This window comes from Oratosquilla oratoria, chromosome 36 (genome assembly GCF_046742065.1).
Source record: "Oratosquilla oratoria isolate Oo_2021 chromosome 36, ASM4674206v1, whole genome shotgun sequence".
NCBI lineage: Eukaryota > Metazoa > Arthropoda > Malacostraca > Stomatopoda > Squillidae > Oratosquilla > Oratosquilla oratoria.
The window spans coordinates 38,059,990-38,081,140 of NC_134812.1; the positions used below are offsets into that span (position 1 = coordinate 38,059,990).

A 21,151-nucleotide genomic window follows, 5' to 3' on the forward strand; every position below is an offset into this window, starting at 1 on the left:
GAGTCTGAGAGACTACTGTTGGGGCAGCGAGGGAGGGTGGAAGCCAACACTTTGCAAGAACCACATCTCGAGGTAACCCAACACTTCTTCTGGTTTCGAAACTACATCTAAAAGTCTTCGCTCGATTCCGTCGTCGCTCTTGGTCCGTTTCAACAACCTGTATCCGGTAGCTTTGTACAAACTATTCCATTCGGAGGAGAGGAGCCCCAACCAGCCACTTGACTAAAGAGGTTCAAGCTGTTACGAGCAGACTATCCCGTAGTTAGTTTTCCATAGACTATCTTAGATAAAGCCTGCCTCCTCTACACAAAGGAGGAGGAAGAGGAGGAAAAGAGGAATAAGTGGTAGAAGAAGAAGAAAAGATAAATGCTTGAATAAGACAAATAAGTAAATAAAAATATCCAAAGTGAACAATTTGCAATTGTGATTAACACCTGCAATCCGCTTAGTAACATTCTTTACAGACTATTTTGATCCACCTGAGGGCTTCCTTCTAAATTTAGAGAAACCTACCCTGGACCTTTCCTTTGAATCCGAGTCCTCTGCTTGTTCTTTCGGGAGCGGTTCTTAACCAATGTTTTGTATATGTGTATGAGTGTGATTCATCATGGTCTTGGATCACGTGTCGAACTCGTGGTCGACAGTTATTAACCTCCCGGATGAGAGCTCAGAGCTCTTATGACCGATCTATGGGTAATATTGTGACCTTACAAGCGCACACCCACCCAACTCCCCGCTCACGAGTTGGAGTAACAACCCGCAGCGCAGCGATACTGAAATTATTTCAGCCCTGGGCGGGATTCGAATCCGGACCGCCGTAGTGGCAGGCTGGAACTCTAACCACTGCGCCACGAGGTGTGCGCGTGCGTGTGTAAAAGAGAGATTCACCACAGTCTTGGATCACGTGTTGGACTCGTACATTATTACCATCCCGAATGAGATCTCAGAGCTGTGTGTGTGTGTGTGTGTGTGTGTGTGTGTGTGTGTGTGTGTGTGTGTGTGTGTGTGTTTGTGCGTGTGTGTGCGTGTGTACATGTACGCAGGTGAGTGCTTTATTCCTTTTTCATACTATTCACTGAAGCAAAACAAAGACTTATCCTCCATATGAAACCTTCGGGCCACACAACTTCCATTCGCGGAGTCCCACAGAGCCATCACCGCTGAACATCTTCAGAGAACCCCCCCCCCCCAAAAAAAAAAAAAGTATTTCCAATCCATAGGCTTCATTAGGTCGACCGGAGGTTCACCTCTTCCCTGCCAGATGGGATCTTATCCTATCATTCACCCAGCCAGCGGGTCACCTTATCCTGTGGCACTCCACTCGACACTGAGACTAGTGCAACTGCAAAGCCACGGAAGAGCAGAGATAGTTATAAAAGGGCGAAGTGTTCTTCGCTGAGAAAAATAAACTACAGAAGAGTTTGGGAGAGCCTGCGGGAAAGAAGGTGCAAATACCGGGAGGTGAAAGAGGCGGTTGGGAGACAATCCCCGTTTAATAATGCCGTGAAGAAACGTGACGTCAAATCCTGACAATTAAGATTATGGACTACAATGTCCCCAGACAAAGAAGAGGAATTTTGATCTCTTCCTTTAAGCGTGCGTGTGTACGTACATACGTGGTGTATGTGTGTGTGTGTGTGTGTGTGTGTGTGTGTGTGTGTGTGTGTGTGTGTGTGTGTGTGTGTGTGTGTGTGTGTGTGTGTGTGTGTGTGTATTACCGAGATAATATACGAAATCCATTGCTAAAAACAAAAACCCTAACAAGACAAACCAACATAAAATAAATACATTAAACACAAAAACGAAGCACCAAATTAATTTCAAGAGACGGGGTAACTACTCAAGATTACTGCAAACGTCAAGAATGAGATGTTATCGGATGTTAGTAGTGAATGGGGATAAAATCCCACCTTTGAGGCATTTTGACACTTTTAACTATGCATTTCAAATTAAAAAAAAAACGTTATCGTGTCCCATGATCAGCCCCTGAACTGGAGGGAGAGAAAATGTGAGTGATTGAGTGTGAGAGAGAGAGAGAAAGAGAGATAGAGCGTGTGAGTGAGACAGTGAGAGTGAGTGAGAGTAAGAGTGAGTGAGAGTGAGTGTGTGAGAGTGAGAGTGACAAAGAGCGAGAAATACAGTGTCCAAAGTCAACCACAACGTAGTCTCAAACAACACGCCATTGAGGTGGACGATTGAACACCTTCCGGGCCGAGTACTACTTTCCCTTCTACTCTGGCTGTCACTGCTTTATTCTATTCACCTTCTTGTCACCGCTTGGGCAACTAAGATTAGCGAGACATCAGGGCTGATTGGCCGTGGACTATCACAACAGATAAGAGATCTAAACAAACCCTTCAGCAGGAATGTTTCTTAACGCCAGTCACGAGTGATAGGAGTGTGTCAGCTATCAAGAGATTCGTGTCAGCTGTTCGGAGACCTCGAAAGTCGGCTAACAAAGGACCCTTATTAGCTGTATGGTGACCTCGTATGTCAGTTGTCAGAAGGCCTAGGTCATTGTCAGGGGATCCTTGTCAGCTGCCAAGACTCCTCTTAGCTGACAGTCTGTCAGGGGGTCTCCTCTATCGGTCGGCAGGGGCCCCTACCATCTGTTCGGGAACCTCGTATGTCAGCTACCAGAAGATCTGGCCATCACTGTCAGGGGACCAACTCGTATGTGAGCTGACAGGGAAGTCAGGAAATCGAGGAAAGGGTTCGAGGATCTAGTAATGGACGAAGGGGAGGAAGAGGAGGAGGAGGAGGAGGAGGAGGAGGAGGAGGAGGAGGAGGAGGAGGAGGAGGAGGAGGAGGAGGAGGGGGGGAGGAGGAAAAGATCGCGAGGATGGAGATGGTCTGGGAAAGGGAGGAGATGAGAGACAACTTGAAGAAGTACAAGAGGAAAAAAAAGAGAGGCGGGAAAAGTGGGAAGCCGGATAAAGATGGAACACCAATGATCGGGTGGGGGTGGGAGAGAAAATGGAGGAAGGGAGGATGGGAGGAGAGGAGGGAAGGAGGGAAGCAGGGGAGGGAGAGAGGAGGAAGGGAGGGAAAAAGGGAGGAGAAGCGAGTGAAAGGAGGGGGGAGTTAGTGAGAGTGGGAGGTATACGGAAGAGGGAAGGGGAGTGAGTGGGAATGGGTGGGATAGGGTTGGGCATGAGTGGGAAGGGGAGGAGGGGGAGGGAGGGAGGGAGGAGGAGGAGGAGGAGGAGGAGGAGGAGGAGGAGATGTACAAGGCAGAGTAAAAAGAGTATTAAAAGGCGCGTAAGGATGACGGGGATTAAAAGGTAGATTAAAAGGAGATTATGTGGATGAGATAAAGAAGACAAGAGGACGGGGTTAGAAAAGGAAGATGATGATCAAGGATGAGGAGGATTATGAGGTGGAGGACAACAGGAGGTCTGGAGGGCGAGGGAGGAGGGGAGGGGGCTGACGATCGAGGAGCGGATATATAGGGGGCGAGGAGGAGGAGGAGGAGGAGGAGGAGGAGGAGGAGGAGGAGGAGGTGGTGGTGGTTTGGGACTGCAGGCAGGGAAACACGAGAAGAAAGGTGAGAGTTCGCGGGCATGCTGCGGCAACGGCAGTGGTGGTAGTGGTGGTAGTGTAGTGGTGGTAGTGGTGGTAGTGGTGGTGGTGTGGTGGTAGTGGTGGTAGTGGTGGTGGTGCTAGTGGTGGTAGTGGTGGTGGTGCTAGTGGTGTGGTGGTGGTGCTAGTGGTGGTAGTTGTAGTGGTGGTAGTGGTAGTAGTGGTGTGGTGGTAGTGGTAGTGGTGGTGGTGGTAGTGATAGTGTTGATAGTGGTGGTGGTAGCGGTGGTGTGGTGGAAATGGAGGTAGGGTAGTGATTACTGTGTGCTGGTACTCATCTGATGATGATCATCACGATAATGATTACGATGATGATGACAATAATGATCATGATGATAATGGTAAAGATGAAACAGTGATAATGACGACAATAATTTATGATGACATTGGCAACAGTTCTGATGATAAAGTGGTGGTGGTGGTGGAAAGATTTGATGCTGGATGGAGGGACGAGACGGGTGGGGGGGGGGAGAATAAAGGACATTCAAGAGCAGATGCCACAGGAAGAGAGTGCAAGGAAACATGCAAGACTAGAGAGGCTTGGCAGTCGAGAGCTCCTAGCGAAGGATGAGGAGGCGGAGGAGGAGGAAGAGGAGGAAGGGGAATAGGAATCGTAAGAGGAGGAGGAGGAGGAGGAGGAGGAAGAGGAGGAGGAAGAGGAGGAGGAAGAGGAGGAGAAGGAGGAGGGACAATAGAAGGAACAAGGGGAACAGGTGGAAGAACACAAAGAGGTGGAAGAACAGGAAGAAGAGGAAGAAGAGGGGGGAGGAGGAGGAGGAGGAGGAGGAGGAGGAGGAGGAGGAGGAGGAGGAGGAGGAGGAGGGACAATAGAAGGAACAAGGGGAACATGTAGAAGACAAAGAGGAGGTGGAAGAAGAGGAAGAAGGAGGAGGAGGAGGAGGGTGAAGAGGGCCTGCCGCTGTCGCTGCTGCTGCTGCTTGACGAGCTGGCAGGTGTGAGTCTTCAGCTTTACGCGAAGAAGAGGAGGAAGGGGTTGCGACGGCCAAGGAGTAATCCCTTTGTTGGAGCGACGTCGTCCATCATCGAATGCTGTTCAAAAACCGAGCGGTTCCATTCAGCTTGGGGGCAGGCCTCCGCCTACACGCTGTCTCGACTCGTCAAAGGAGTGAAAGAACGCGACAGTGACACATAGACAAAGACAGAGACATATGGACAATTTGCCAGACACAGTCTCTCTATCTCCCCCCCCCCCCACACACACAGAAAGCTGAGGGGGTCAATTTCAGGGATGGGCAAAGAGGATCATGCCTCCGAGTTGAAACCCGAAGAACTCATTTTTGTCACCTTACCTTTTTCTTTTGAACGGCGATGGCTCCATTCCATAGAGAACGCGCTCGATACTCGTGGGTCTATCGGCACCTGCTTCATCACTCAAGTCATCATCACTAATATCAATATCATCATCATCATCATCAATATCATTATCACCATAAACAATGCTGCTAGACACTTGGCACTTTCTCACGTCTCCTTCACTATACTTGGGAGGAGCACTTATGACACATTTTGCGTTCAATAAAGTGGCCGCCCCTTCCAGCAACGTCTTCTCCTCCTCCTTCTTCAGAGACCCCTTCTCCACCATCTTATTACCTCTCCCGTCAACCGTAACCCCTTCATGGGAGCCGTCGGTGGCTATTAAAGTCTTACCGTCCCTTCTGGAGGAGGACTGTGATAGGTGAGGAAAGGAGGCACTTTCCCCTTCTACTTGGAGTGTCTGAGCGAGGACACCTGGGACGAGGGAAGACCAGTGGAGGGGGAGCATGGGAGTGGAGGAGGACTCCAGGAGCACGGAAGACGTGGGAAGGGGCACGGTAGTTAACGCGACAAAGGTAGGTGGTGCCGTCGTTACTCCTGAAGGAGTGTCTGGTCGATCTGGGGCGTCTTCGAAGGACGAATCGGCGCTGATCTGGGCACTGTAGAAGATCTCGCTCGTCGGGCGACTCCTCTCTCCATCTCGTTCACCAAGTCCACCTTCTGCGTCTCGAGGTCTCTTGTCCTCAGGATACGATCTCAAAATAACTTGAGGTTGAGAAGGAGGAGGTCCACGGAGAAGCACCTCCGAGGTGACGGAGCCGTCAAGTTCTTTTTTGCTTGGACATTCGCCTGACGCTCTCATGAACACCTCATTGATGGCGAGGGTGTTCGTGGGCGTCGTTGACGAAGAAGTGCTCACAGTGGCGACGTACTCAGGTGAGATCGAGGAAATGAAGTTCAGCCTTTCGTGGAGAGCCTCGACATCAATACGTTTCCCTTTGTTTCCCAAATTGTTAGACAAGTCCGTCATGCCTTCACCTGGCGCTGGTACTGCTCCTTCGGCAGAGGTGTTCTTGCAGTGCTGGCCGTCGAGACCTGTCACTCCTGAAGGTTCCGAGACTACAACGAAGTTCTTGACTTTTGTATCCGGTTGTGTTCCCGACTCCTTTTCCGTCTTCGCAGTCATCACGGTTGGCGCTGAGGAGTCTCTAAGGAGCTTGTTGTGATGCAGGTTCCAGCTCTCCTTGTCGCTCTTGTGGTCTGTGTTCTTGTTCTTGTCTAACAACAGCCTCATCTCTAATTTCATGGCTGCGATCTCATCCTCTAGCTTGCTGATACCTGGACTTGACGGAAGCTCGACCTTCTGGAGCGACACCGAAGACGGGATCTTCAAGGGACTAGAATGACTCTGAAGACGTTCTCGGTTCTGCGAGAACTCCTCCTTCATGGCCATGATCTCGTCCTTCCAGGTGGTCAACTCGAGGCTGAGACCTTCTCTTTGAGGAACAGTTTCCGCCAAGGGGATGCCCGAGTTTTCTTGTTTTTGCTCAGAGTGGGTCTCTGTTGAACTCAGTAACAAGTCTTCTGCATTGGCCAAAAGCTTATCGACGTCATCTAATGCATTTGACAACTCCTCAGGTCTCATACCGGTTCCTCCGCGAGACTTCGCTTTCCCTTCCTGAACCATCTTGACTTCGGTGTCGCACGAACCAAAGACTCGACCTTCGCCTTCTCCGTGTGTCAATTGCCTCACAGGAGGAGTGTCACTTAGTGCTAATGCAACGCGTGGTACAGGTTCTCCAGAACCTGTTGCATTGTGTATTCCGGAAGGGACAACAACACTATCAAAACATGGCGGCCGTACAGAAACCGGGACGTGTCCGACCCAGTACAAAACCGGTGCTATTGTTCCTTCCGAGGTCTGAAGTGATGCCTGCTGATGGCATGGCTTAGGAGCTTCAAATGCCGTTGCGGGTTGAGAACTAGAAGCCTGAGACAGTGTACAAGGCGGAGGTGGAGGTGTAGCACTCGCCATGGCAGATATAATCCCGGTAACTTCAGCCGAGGTGTTAGGCAAGAACCTGTTTGTGAGATCGTGGCCGCCGTCGCCACCGCCTCCTTCTCCTTTCCCAACGCTTCCTTCTCCTTCTCCTCCTCCTCCTCCTCCTCCAAAATCTTCTGGTCTCGATGTCAAGGATGAAAGAACGGCTCTGTCTTCACCTAACATACACTTTACTCCAGCTTTGCTTTGGTGACACAATGAAGTATCAAGATTCTGTTGAACAACTTCGCCGTAAGGAAGATGTTCTGCGGGGGACTCTGACTCTTCTATGGACGAGAACAGAGTCATTTGCATTTTGAGCGACTCTACCTGGTCGTTGTCATCGTCCTCGCCCTCGTCGATGAATAAAATATCGTTCAGGGCCTCGAGGTGCTTCGGGATTGGTTTCGTTCTGCGGTCACATTTCTCGCTGCCGTCGCGCAGCTCTAGTGCGTCATACCCTATTACGTCACGGCATTTCACGTGCCCGCCACAGGCGCCAGTTACCCCCTCTCCCTTCAGTTCGACTGCACCCTCTGCTGCGTCACGAACATCACCTTCGTCAGGATGGTACATTCCTTCAGCATGAAGTGCCGTTCTATTGTCGATTTTGATCACAGTGCTGTCCATGTTGCTCACGGTGTTGTCAACCTGATCATTCTGCATCGACTTCTCATCCTTCAACATGTTCAGAAGGCCATCAGCCGCCGTGGAGGTGTTATCCACGTCGTGAGCCAGGTTAAGGATGGCCTGTATGACACTTCGACTCTGAAGGACGATTTCAGGGTCAGCCGAGGTGATAGGTGGCACGGGTTCGGGACCAGGTGCTGGGGCTGAATGGGTGGAAGTGGTGGGAGCTGGAGGGTACGAGTGTCGAGTGGGGGTGGTTAGGTCATGAGGGTAGGTTGCATCCGGGGACCACGTCCGTCTCTCAAGTACCGAGGGACTCCCAGGGGGCGTGGCGCTACTGCCGAAGGAAAGGCGACGAAACTGATCCTTTGAACAAGATGAGAGCGACCGCCGCCGAGAGACGAATACGAGGTTATCAAAGACCTCGGGTCCTGGAGCCTGGTCGTCGTCGTTGTCTGTATCGCCTGCAGGCAGGTCCTCGACCGAGGCAAGAGACGACTCGATGTCCTCCTCCAACAACTGGTCGAAGTCGCCCTTCTTGTCATTTGAATCAGTGTTCTGCGCCAAGGTGGGAGATCCAGACTTCTCCCGCTCCGGCGTGGCGCGCGGTGAAGTAAAGGCAGAGTTTGAGGCAGAGTTCGTGAGTGAATTGAGAGCCGAAGTTCTCACCGAACTCACAGAGGACAGGTTCCACTGCCCCATGTCGAGAGAGCCGAGGGAGGGCAGCGACTCCCCGCTCATGACGGAGGAAACACTTTCTCTCCGTCCGCCGGCCCCGGGAACCATAAGGGCGTTGCTTGTGAGTTTGGCTTCCTGAATGGCCCGCATCACTTCCTCCTGCATTTCACTGAAACTGCGCACAGCCTCGGACAAGGGATACCGAACACTTATAACACTAACACGATCTGAAATTTCTTTTTCGTCCTTTTCCATCGCCACCTCCCCACTGTCTCGCAGCCCATCCCGGGGGGTCCTTACCCCCTCAAGGGAGAAACACGCTCTCCCGAGATCCCTCGCGTCCACCAGCAGCGCGTCTGACGGGTAACAAGCTCTGCCATGCTGGTCCTCAGCTGAACTGAGACTTGCCTTACTGAGGGGAGGAGGAGCCTCCCCAAGAAAAGCGCTCGAGGTCGGCTGCGTAGCAGCGGGATGAATCATGCTGTTGCGCGAAACGAGCCGTGGGGAGGACGAGGAGGAAGAGGAGGAGGTGAGGACTCCCTCCGCGGGGTTGGAGTTGGAAGCGGGGGAGGAGGAGGAGGTTGTCAACACTCCTGCACACTCCAGGCCGGGGATACATGCAAACAGTCCTCTTGGAGCGACGCTGTTAGGCTGTGGCGGTGCTGCCGCTCCGCCGAGAACTGTTGAATTGATGTAGTTCTTATACCCGTCATCATTGACGTGGTCGTCACTGGTGGCGCTTTGGTATGGAGACGGGAATTGCGGTTCTCCGCTATTCGCCGAGGTGGGATGCTTGGGCCCGCTCAGTTTGTGGTCGGGCCGCTCTGCGCGTGCGCCACAACGACACTGAGTGTTGTCACCACTCCCCGGGTCCTCGGCCCCCTCCTCCTCCTCTTGCTGCTCGCAGTTACACGCCTCGCAGCGGCCTGGGCGGACGGCGGAGGAGGATCCCCGGGTCCTTTCGCCCCAGGGTTCGAGTTGGTCCGGCCACTTCGGCCAGGCAAGGCTAAATCCTATGGTCGTCGCCATTGCCTCCACCTTCACCATCACCAAGTACCACGCATGCCTCGCTGTGCTTGCCGTGGCTTTGTAAACGGCCGTGCTCCCCTCGACTCCCCATCTCCACCAGTTAAAGGCCAGTTGAAGAGGCCACCAGTGCCACATTCGCCATTCTTTCCAACATAAAGAAGAACTCAAGGTCGATAGTGGGCGACGTTTGCGATCTCGACGTGTCCGCTGCCTCCGAATCTCCTGGCGTTCTTTCTTGAGTTTCGTCGTGGCTTCTACGGTGTCAACAGACGCTACTTTGGAGTTGCGTCCCCGATCGGGGGCAAGGATTGCGCTGGGGCTCCACCAGGGAGCGTCCGAAGGTTCCTCCCGAGACATCTCGCAACTTCGGTTAAAGCTGCTGCAGTATTACGATTCTACACTCACATTTCAGAACACCTTAGAACGCTGCAAGAAGAGAGAACGAATGCATACGAAGAACCCACCACTGTTGCTGACATTACCACGTATTAATGGATAACACAAATCTCCGTCTCACACGACATAATCACAGCCTCACGACGGAATGCACTGGCAGCCATGGCCTCTTCTTTTAGTGAACGATGCGGACTCTGCCAAGGTCCGAGCTATACTGAAGGGGGCGTACGGCGGAGGCGGCGGCGGCGGCGCCGACGAGGGGGGGGGGATGTTCTCTTGAAGGAGCACCACGAACACTACAACTCAACACCACACACCAGCACCACCACCGGGCGGCTGGGAGTGGGTGCCGGCACTGTGTGGCCCCCGGCCGGTCCTGGCACTCTTCTTCGGGGCCGCTGCTGCTGCTGCTGCTGCGTCACGCGGCACCGTGCCACTACCAAACACACCTATGCCCTTGAAGCCCCCCTCTACCCCTCACTACGCCCCCTTCCTGTGCCCACACTCCCCTCGAGCAGTTCTTCTATTGCCCCTGCTCCCGTGTGGGCGATTTTTGCACCGCAAATGCATCCCACGGACCGAGATAAACACAAATACTAAAGCCGCAATGAAGACAGCTGCTCCTGCTCCTGCTGCCGTTGCCGCTGCTGCCACCGCCACCACCACCACCACGGAAAGGTGGAGGGGTCGGTTGGGGACGTGGGGGTGTCTAGTCCCGGGCGGCGGTGCGGATGGGTGGATGGGTGGGTGGGTGGGAGGGAGGAATGAAGGGGGGTGTGGGGCGAGGCTGAGTGAGGGGCAGCGAACGGGGAAGTGGGAACTCTGTCGGCCAGGCAAGCAGGCAGGCAGGCAGGCAGGCTAGAGAGGTAGGTTACGGCCTATAGCTGTTGGGTTAGCAGTCTTCAAGAAAAATATGAGCTGGGAAACAGAGATGGAGTGAAAGACAGAAAGAGTCCTGAAGGAAATGACTTATTCAGGCATCTACTGTGTAGTTTCTGTTTCCAAGTCTGTGTGGAACCATACAACAACAAAAACACTTTGATGGTGCAGGGGCGCCCTAAGCAACCAAACGAAAGCGCTCACGCCAGAAGAGGCTTAGCTGCAACCGAGTTTGTTGCCTCTATCCTGCGTCCGAGGATTTTAAAGGACAAAGAAAAGTCACAGGCACCTGGAGGATTCTAACGCAGGTCCACGCCGTGCCAGCACGAGGGTCATTAGAGGCCTATGCTGAGGCGGGGCTTAGGTCCGAAGATGTTTTCTTTCACACACACACATGTGTGTGTGTATATATATATATATATATATATATATATATATAGTATATATATATATATATATATATATATATATCTATATATATTAGTTTGATCAGACACAAGGGCTCAGCCCCCGTCGCCCCCATCGCCTCACCCTCTCACTGCGACAGTGACTGGCCCATTTTAGACAGAGGAAGCTATTCAATTGAGGTTAACCCCGCGCGTCCCCCTTTTTCGATAAAGCCATCCCATGCGCCACTATTTTATTACACAAAAGATCTTATTCAAACATAGAAAACAATCCCTCTCCTTTGTATGTGTATATATATATTATATATATATATATATATATATATATATATATATATATTGTATAAAGACATACATATATTACATTAAGACAATGACTGCTAATTCTATTCAGACATGGAATCTTCCTTCCGACAATTTCATCTCTTGATAAAGACAATCATCGTACTATACCTTCTCCTAGGAAATTTTATTCAGCTTTTAACACTTTTCATACTTGATTAGTTTATCCCTTTAACATTTCTGAGAAGAAAGGCGGAGATGGAGATGAAGGGAATAGAGAAAGAAATAAAGAAAGATACGGAGACAATTATTTCAAGATGTCTGAAAGAAGGACATAGTGTGTTTTTTGTTTGTTTTTGTTTTTTCCATGGGTTACATTCCTCACCTTCCATCAAGGGCACATGGACCCCGCGGGGTCTATACAAAACGAGGACTGCCAAGTGAAGGAGTTCATGGGGCCACGCGGAGTCTGGGAACAACTTTTGGAACGTCAAAGAAGTGAAAGAACGGGGAAAGTTTTGCAAGCGAATGAGAGCGAGAGATATATAGACACAGAAGGAGAAAAGAGAGAGAGAGAGAGAGAGAGAGAGAGAGAGAGAGAGAGAGAGAGAGAGAGAGAGAGAGAGAGAGAAATGTTCCCTTTCGTTTCACTAATGGTGTTACGAAACCTTAGGGAGGGGATAGGCTCCACCCATGTTTAAACACAAACAAACACACACACACAAAGGTTGTCGTTGTAGACTCAAGATCCAACCCCGCTCTGGGTATGAAAACTTCACTCACACTACAAGCCGTTACTATCTTCCTAAAGTAAGTGGGTGGTGGTTATGTGAGTGCAAGTGTGTGCAAGTGTGTGCAAGTGTGTGCAAGTGTGTGTGTGTGTGTGTGTGTGTGTGTGTGTGTGTGTGTGTGTGTGTGTGTGTGTGTGTGTGTGTGTGCGTGAAAAAAATGTGTGCGTATGTATGTACTCACGGCACTGCCTATAGACGTGTCTACACACAAGCTCTTAAATCTCTTCCAGGATGGTAAAAACTGTCGATTACAAGCCCCGAACATGATCCAAGACCATGAAGAAACACGCGTGCGGACAAACAAAGGCATATGGTGATACTATTAATGCTGCGATGATATTATCATGGATTACCATTATCAGCCCCTTGTGCGTCATCGGCTGCAAGGGAGAGGGAAGATCCGTGGAAGAGGGACACATGTGTCAGCATCTGTAGCACGTCCTATCCCAAGTTGATTAGATACCAATGGCAGAAGTGAACACGTGGTCCTGACTTACAAGGGAGCTTCAGGGTGTGTCCTCTCCGATCTTAGATCTAAGCTACTGGTCCCTATCTTCACAAAGGAACTGCCCAGAATCCATCATCGAGCTTGGCAAGAAGGGAGTACAAACCCCTTGTAGGTGGCGCTTCCATCCTCCATGTCTTTTGGAGATGAGCGAAGAAGCCGGATCTTGGCTACAAAGTCCAAGAGCTCTTTAAGCTGTGGTTAAGTCCGGCATCCATAAGTCATTTCTCGCTACAAACACTGAAGCACATGCACGAATATAAACAACCTGAAAAATTTTCTGGTCTTCATTAAATTACCGGTACATTAAAACCAAGTTCGAGTTCCAGGCATAAGGCCTGCTACTTCAGCAGAGAAAGGAAAGAGGCACAGCACATTCATGGGCATACAAAAGAAGAAACAGCTAAAGAGGACATTAACTGGAGACTGGCGGTACTTCATGATCAAAGCTCCTTTCCTGAATATCACAATTATATGCAAGCAAGCAAGCAAGCGCGCACACACACACACACACCTCGTGGGGCTGTGGTTAGAGTTCTCGCCTGCCACTACGGCAGTCCGGGTTCGACTCCCGCCCAAGGCTGAAATATTTTCAGTATCGCTTCGCTGCGGGTTGTTACTCCAACTCTCGTGGGCGGGGAGTTGGGGTGTGTGTACGTGTAAGGTCACAGTATTACCCATAGATCGGTCAAACGGGCTCTGAGCTCTCATCCGGGAGGATAACTGTCGATCACTAGTCCAACACGTGATCCAAGGCCATGGTGAATCACACACACACACGTCTCAGTGGGGATAAGTAATACGCAAAATTATCCAGGTCCCCACCTTCTCATTCAAAAATACACTAACGTCGTGCGAAGCACATCTGCTTGGCAGTGAGCCAACTCAGAGAGAACGCTGGCTTCTGCAACCCTGCCACCGTGTGCTATGTTATCTTCATATCTTTATAAATATATCATCTGTTATATCCCTGTACGTACCCAACACACGCACACACACACACACACACACACACACACACACGAACTGTTGGATAATTTGGCCAGCATACCTTTCTACCAGTTTTTTTTATAAAGATTATCACTATTACATTTTGCAAAGTACTCTAGTACTTTCGTAACTGTTCCGCCCTATAAACTGTACAGATTTTCTGACAGCAATCTTTCTCTATTACGTATGAGATGTTCTAATCCACTATCCTGAAGACATAAACGAAAATTCCAATTTTTTAACAAAGCTCAGGCTTAACAAGATGTACCTAAATCTAGTAATTTCAAGTCTAGGAAAATACTACTCTTACAATCTCAGGGAGCTGTTACAAATTCTCTCTCTCTCTCTCCCTCTCTCACTCTCTCTCTCTCTCTCTCCCTCTTTCTGTCCAACAGTTATTTCCCGGTCAGTGTTCTTTCAAGCGTAGTAATGGTACACTCCTCGCCATTAAGCGGCCATGCAACACTGGAACCCCCCTGGAAGCCTTCATCTATTTTCTGTGTGTTTGTTTGTGTGTGTTTGTTTGTGTGTGTGTGTGTGTGTGTGTGTGTGTGTGTGTGTGTGTGTGTGTGTGTGTGTGTGTGTGTGTGTGTGTGTGCGTGCTTGTGTGCGTGTGTGGTGTGTGTGTGCGTGCTTGTGTGTGTTTGGTGTGGGGGAGGCGCGGGCGCACGATTCACCTTGGATCACGTGTTGGAATCGTGATCGACAGCTATTTTCCTACCGGAAGACAGCTCAGAGCTCATATATAACCCCCAACTCCCCGCCCACGAGAGTTAGAATAACAACCCGTGCCGCAATAATACTGAAATTATTTCGGCCCTGGGCGGGATACGAACCCGGAGCGCCGTGGTGGCAGACGGGAACTCTACCAACTGCGCCGCGAATTTTGTGTGTACGTGTGTGTGTGTGTGTGTGTGTGTGTGTGTGTGTGTGTGTGTGTGTGTGTGTGTGTGTGTGTGTGTGTGTGTGTGCGTGTGTGTGTGCGTGCGTGTGTGCGTGTGTGTGTGTGCGTGTGTGTGTTGTGTATATGCGTGCGTGCGTGTGTGTGTATACACACACAATGAGAAGTCGTAGTTGACGAAAACGTTTAGTATTCCGAACTTTATTTCCCTGTGGTTTCTGCATGATCATTTAGTCACGCGTTTTTTGTGATTATTTTTGCAATACACACACACACACGCACACACACATATATATATATATATAAATATATATATATATATATATATATATATATATATATATATATATATATATATATATATATATATATAGTATATACAATTCCCCAACTTTTTATTCCCATCCACCCGCGAGTCCGGAGACTAATTCCTTTTGTCATCTTTCCCACCAGTGAAACGTTGAGCTGTGGCTGGTGGTCGTCACCTTTGCCCGATGTGTTGTATACGCAGTAGTCATTGGATTGGACACTCCAACTGCTGCGCGAGACGTGAATGAGAAGCAGCATTTTTTTTTTTCTAACTTGGAACTCCATTTTCCATCATCCAGATTCGAACTGGCGCGGTCTCTTTCTTATCCCTTTCACTAGTACTTTATATTACCAAGAGAACCTGTGCGCTCGTGTGTGTGTGTGTGTGTGTGTGTGTGTGTGTGTGTGTGTGTGTGTGTGTGTGTGTGTGTGTGTGTGTGTGTGTGTGATTCACTATGGTCACGGATCACGTGTTGGACTCGTGATCGACAGCTGTTCCCCTCCCGGAACAGAGCTCAGAGTTCGTATAAAACCGATCTATGGGTAATGCTGTGACCTTACATGCACACACACACACACACACACACACACACACACACACCGAACTCCCCGCCCACAAGAGTTGGAGTAACGACTCGCAGCGCATCGATACTGAAATTATTTCAGCCCTGGGCAGGATTCGAACCCGGACCTCCGTAGTGGCAGCCGTGAACTCTACCAACTGCGCCACGAGATGTGTGTGTGTGTGTGTGTGTGTGTGTGTGTGTGTGTGTGTGTGTGTGTGTGTGTGTGTGTGTGTGTGTGTGTGTGTGTAAAAGTGTGTTTTCACCAAACTCTTTCTCTCCCCACGTTGGAAGGGTAATCTTTTGTTTGCCCAAGGGAGGTGACTGGCTGGGGGCGCCTTCTCGCCCCTGCAATGGAGGCGGGCGTTCGGGCAGTCGGCGGTTTCCAAACCAGAGCACGACTTTATTTATCTATCTAATCACTTATGTATTCATATATTCAAAGCCGCAGATGATACAACTGTATCACCACAACGAACTGCCAACGAGGGAGAAAGCAAGGAAGGAGAAACAAATACAGTGAGGACATTATATAGATACAACACCGAAGGGTACGATACTCGTATACCATTCGACGGTACTAAGGAAAAAATATATATAATTAATAACAACAAAAACAATAATAATAATAATAATAATAATAACAATAATGCATATGCCAAGGGATTTTTCACCCTTACAAGGGAAGTAACCAAACTCAAGGGCATAAATCCATTCATCCCTCCATTTCACCTACTGCCCTGGGTCAGAGGCAATGCAGTAAGACACAGCACATCCACAGCAAGGCCGCTTCATTTAATCGGTGACCCCTCCTCTCCGTCCCCTCATGCAGAAAAAGAGATGGCAAAGAGAAATCCTTTTGGGCTGCGTCAAAATATCATTCACACATACTCCCCCACCCACACCCTTCCATGCATCACAGCATCATCCATACACAACCATTCTCCACTCACCCCTATCTTCTGTCTTCTCCCTTACTTCCTCAACAGACATTCTCCTTTCCCAATGCCCCTTTTTACCCCATCCATCCATTTCATCCTTGATCGCCCCCTTATGTTCACTCCCTCCACCTCTGTCTTCCATATCTCTTTTACTAACATTTCTTCACTCATTCTTTCCATGTGTCCAAACCATCCCTACACTCTTTCATCAACCCTATCTCCCAACTACCTTTTTAACCCCGCTCTCTTCGTCATCTCCTCGTTTCCCACTGTATCTAGCCGAGTAACCCCTACCATACTTCTCAAGAACTTCATCTCAAACACAGGGGAGAAAGAACAGTGCGACCAAGTGTTCACACTTGAGTCATAAAAGGCGACAAAAAACGGGACGAGGATGGGACTAGGCATCCTACTCTTTGTAGCCCCAAAGGGAGCATAAAAAAAGAGCAAAGGCATAATAATAATAATAATAATAATAATAATAATAATAATAATAATAATAATATTGATATTAATAATAATAATCATAAAAACAATAACAAAAGCAACGATAACAATACCAATCAATAATAATATAAATAATAGTAATAATTACAACACTAGTAGTTACACTAAAATAATAACAATAATACAATATCAATAACAATAAATAATACATAATAAATAATAGTAATAATAATAACAAATCATATTATATAATGTTAATACTGTAAATAATAAAAATGAATAAATAATAATACTAATGAGACGTATATAATGTGTAAATCACATCACACAACTGGCGGTCAGATTTGGTCACGTATCCTCATGGAACGACCATGACCCCGCGTCCGTGGCGGGTGAAGGCACCTTGACTTCGTTCATGTTAGACTCTTTGTCATTGATCCCCGTGGAAGGCCCACGGTACTGAAGGAGTTCATCCTTTGGTGTGGTGGCGATGGTCCCTTGCCTTAGTGATATCATATGATGTTCTCGAAGAAGAAAATAAAATTAATAAAAGAATGAAAAATAAAAATACTTCGCATCAGTTTTTGGTTTCTGACATCACATATTTTCGACGTCATCCCTTATGTATAGGGACTGTATAGGAGTGCAGACACTGGTAGTTTCAGGATCCGATTCAGACTTCAGGAGTGCGAATCAAGATTGAAACTAACGCGCCCCAAAGGCACAGATTGGTGAAAGGGAAACCAGTCGCCAAGTGCAATTTCTGCAATTTACCTGACGAGGTTGGGCGTCTTATACTGTAAGTAGGAAGGAACATGAAGGTCAGGTCTGCCTACGGGAGACTCCCAAGAACAAGTTCCTCAAGTTCCTTATGGAGGGAAGGGCCTCTGATGGACAAAAAAGACAGAGACTCTGTGTGTGTGTGTGTGTGTGTGTGTGTGTGTGTGTGTGTGTGTGTGTGTGTGTGTGTGTGTGTGTATGTGTGTGTGTGTGTATGTGTGTGTGTGTGTGTGTGTGTTTCACCATGGTCTTGGATCACGTGTTGAACTCGTGATCGACAATTAACCTCCCGGGTGAGAGCTCAGAGCTCGTATGACCGATCTATGGGTAATACTGTGTGTGTGTGTGTGTGTGTGTGTGTGTGTGTGTGTGTGTGTGTGTGTGTGTGTGTGTGTGTGTGTGTGTGTGTGTGTGTGTGCGCGTGCACCTAATGAGGTCATGGGTATACGAAATGACACGAATATCTGTCGAGCAGGGGATGGGAGAGAGCAAGAGTTACGTGTGAGTGTTGTGTGGATAAAATGAACGGACGAGAAATTAACGTGATCCGACGGGGGATTTCTTCTTTTCGGCTCAGTACATTCTCAACTAGATGAGATGAGAGGGTCCCCATATAATGAAACGGTGAAGGTAAACCAGCTTGGGCTGTCGGGCCCTGCTGTCAAGGAACAGTGGGCAGAGGGTAGAAATGAACCTTCATCCACAAGGGACTAAGATAGATAGGACAAGAAATGGATGTTGAATAGATGAGGATAAGTGTACGACTTGAAAGTGTATGCCTTATATGGTTATCGACCTTAGAAGAAAGGGCCTTTCGATATATGTGTGTGTGTGTGTGTGTGTGTGTGTGTGTGTGTGTGTGTGTGTGTGTGTGTGTGTGTGTGCGAGTGTATGCATGTCCTATACATGAAATTATCATTAACAGGAGCAGCAGCAGAAGCATAATCAAGAGTATCATGCACAGCTGCCTAACAAGGGACACCCACGACCCCTAACACCACCACCACCAGCAGCAGCAGCAACAACAACAGCAGCTGAGAGGCGAGCTCCACAAGCAAACCGGATGGACAGAGGACGGATGCGACGCCAAGGCTGTTGAGCCACATCCCATCCCATGGGAGACGGATGGACGGATGGACGGACGGATGGACGGACGGACGGCGGACAGACTGATAGTGACTGACACGCACGCACGCACACACACACATACACACACACACACACACACACACACACACACACACACACACACACACACACACACCGTCGCTCACTCACATCCAATAGGATCCCTCACTCTGTCCTGACGGCAGCGGCAATGGGTCAGAGGTCGGACAGGGCGCGATAACAGGCTTAAGGGTTGTAAGACTAGAGTAAGGAGGAAATGGAAGGTGAGAAAGAGGCGGAAGAGGGAAAGGAAGAGAAGCAGGAGGATTATCGATGACGCGTGATCAAGAGGCATGGCAAGGGTGCCCAGGGACAAGGAAGGGACTCTTTGTGTCTGCAATGCGCAGACCAAAGAAAAAGCGAAACGGGAAAAAAAAGCGAATTCGAAGAGGATGAGGAGAGCAAGGGAGGTGGGTTAGATGTAACACCTTCGTATTGGATAATATACATACATACATATACCAAAGGCTCTTTCCCCCTACATGGGGGGGTAGCCAAAAAGAAAAAGGCATAGAAACCACTCCCACCCATTCCATTTCCTATATATTCCACTCCCCTCCACCCTCCTCCTCCCCTCCCATCTTGGCACCTCCTGGATGACGGGTCATCCCTGCATCCTGTGCACTGCCCTGGGTCAGAAGCAGTGTCGCAAGACACAGCACACACACACACACACACACACACACACACACACACACAACATACATACATATATATACCAAAGGCTTGTTTCCCCCTTACAAGGGAGGTAGCCAAAAAGAAAAAGGCATAAAAAACCATTCCCACCCATTCCATCCCTAATACACTCCACTCCCCTCCCTCTTGTCTTGGCACCTCCTGGATGACAAGTCATCCCTGCATCTTGTCCGCCCTGGGTCAGAGGCAGTGTCGGAAGACACATCACATCCACAGCAAAGCCGCTTGCTGTGGATGTGTATTGGATAACACTTTTCATTCTGGCTTTCTGATTCATCTCGGGGCACACGCCCTCGGTAGGGAGTGGGTTAAAGCCTGTTTCGTTAAACGCCTTCCGTGACACTTCTTCCTCTTTAATCTGGCTGTGGTCAAGCGACTAACTACTCTCATCTACGTGCCACCCTTTGGGCAGTGAAGGTAATTTTATGAACCAAAGACACAAACAACTAAGTTCGAGACGCTTGGAATACGACCATGCACACACGCATACACAGACACAAACACATTTATACTGTATATATATATATATATATATATATATATATATATATATATATATATATATATATATATATATATATATATATATATATATATATACGTATTTTCATCCTCTGCATCAAACTGAATACATTTAAGTATCGTTCTGGCTAATGTCAGACGATTGCATTAGCTTTGAGCAACCATGGATACAGTTGTGATACATATGTGTACATACGTCAACAAAGGGATGTCAAATAACGTACAAAACAGTCGGGGGAAAACCGAGAGAAAGAGTGTTGGGTTGTGCACGCGGACGGCCTCCAATTCATCTGATGGCGCGGAACGATTCTCCGGCGTGAGAGGGCTCGTGAGCCGTGGATAGCGTGAGGGAGGCCACGGCGACGGCGACAGGGTGAGGGACGGGAGGGACGGGATGCCAACGACCAAACGACAAGACCCGAAACGGTATGAATGAAGAAACATGGCAAAAATTTGGGGAAGAGACGAGAGCTCGCGAAGAGGAGGAGGAGGGAGGTGAGGTGGGAAATGGGGCGGAGTGAGGTGAGACGGTGAGGCGATAACGAAAGTGGGACGCGGTAAAAAAAATAACAAAACAAATAAAAATAAAGTAAAACGCAGGAAGGAGAAAATGTTTTTTTTTTTTTATACAAAAGGCGTGATTACAAATATTCTTATGTAAAGATGTATACTAGCCCTTACTGGAGGGATGGCATTTAGAGGAGGAGGAGGAGGAGGAGGAGGAGGAGGAGGAGGAGGAGGAGGAGGAGGAGGAGGAGGAAGGGGTCAATTTCCGTACCGCCGCCCGACAGAGAACGACTCGCTGCCCTTTTCGTGACTTCGGCGGCGGGCGATGTTGCCTCCACCTCCTCCTCCTCCTCTATTGTCTAGTATCCGGGCATCAAAATAAAACGGTGATAAAAATAGTTCGACGAGTTACCATTAATCTATAAAAATACTATGTATATTTGCGCGCGCGCGCGCGTGTGTGTGTGTGTGTGTGTGTGTGAGCGTGTGTGTAAAATATAAACACACAAACGTAAATGCACCCGCATATGCAGAGCATTACAAAACCTAGAATTAAGACATATGATTTGGCAATCATTCTATCTATATCCTGACATTTTTTTTTAAATAAATTCCTTCTTGTGGGATTGACATGTGAAAATACATCTTAGTTTCTAATTTACAAACTAACTTGAAGGGATTCCGTGATATGTTGGTAAATGTTTGAATATTTCAGTAGTTTTAAAATTATCCAACGGCATTTTTCTCACTCCAAAAGCACTGCATGATTTGGATGAAATATAATCTGTGATCTCAGATTCTCAGTATCAGTCTGAAGACAAATAAAACAAAAG

General features: G+C 48.6%; 1 protein-coding gene across 2 annotated transcripts in view; it reads right to left on the reverse strand.

Annotated features, from left to right (window-relative positions):
- The window catches only part of LOC143018968 (uncharacterized), a 208,931-nt gene extending 199,099 nt beyond the window's left edge, over nt 1–9,832 (reverse strand). The window contains exon 1 of one of the 2 annotated variants that reach the window (XM_076174626.1): nt 4,893–9,832. In XM_076174626.1, the coding sequence (XP_076030741.1) occupies nt 4,893–9,592 (4,700 nt within the window). In that variant the 5' untranslated portion in view covers nt 9,593–9,832. The remainder of the gene's footprint in view (nt 1–4,892) is intronic. The other variant, XM_076174625.1, reaches the window with a different exon arrangement.
- Between the last annotated feature and the right edge of the window lie 11,319 nt (nt 9,833–21,151).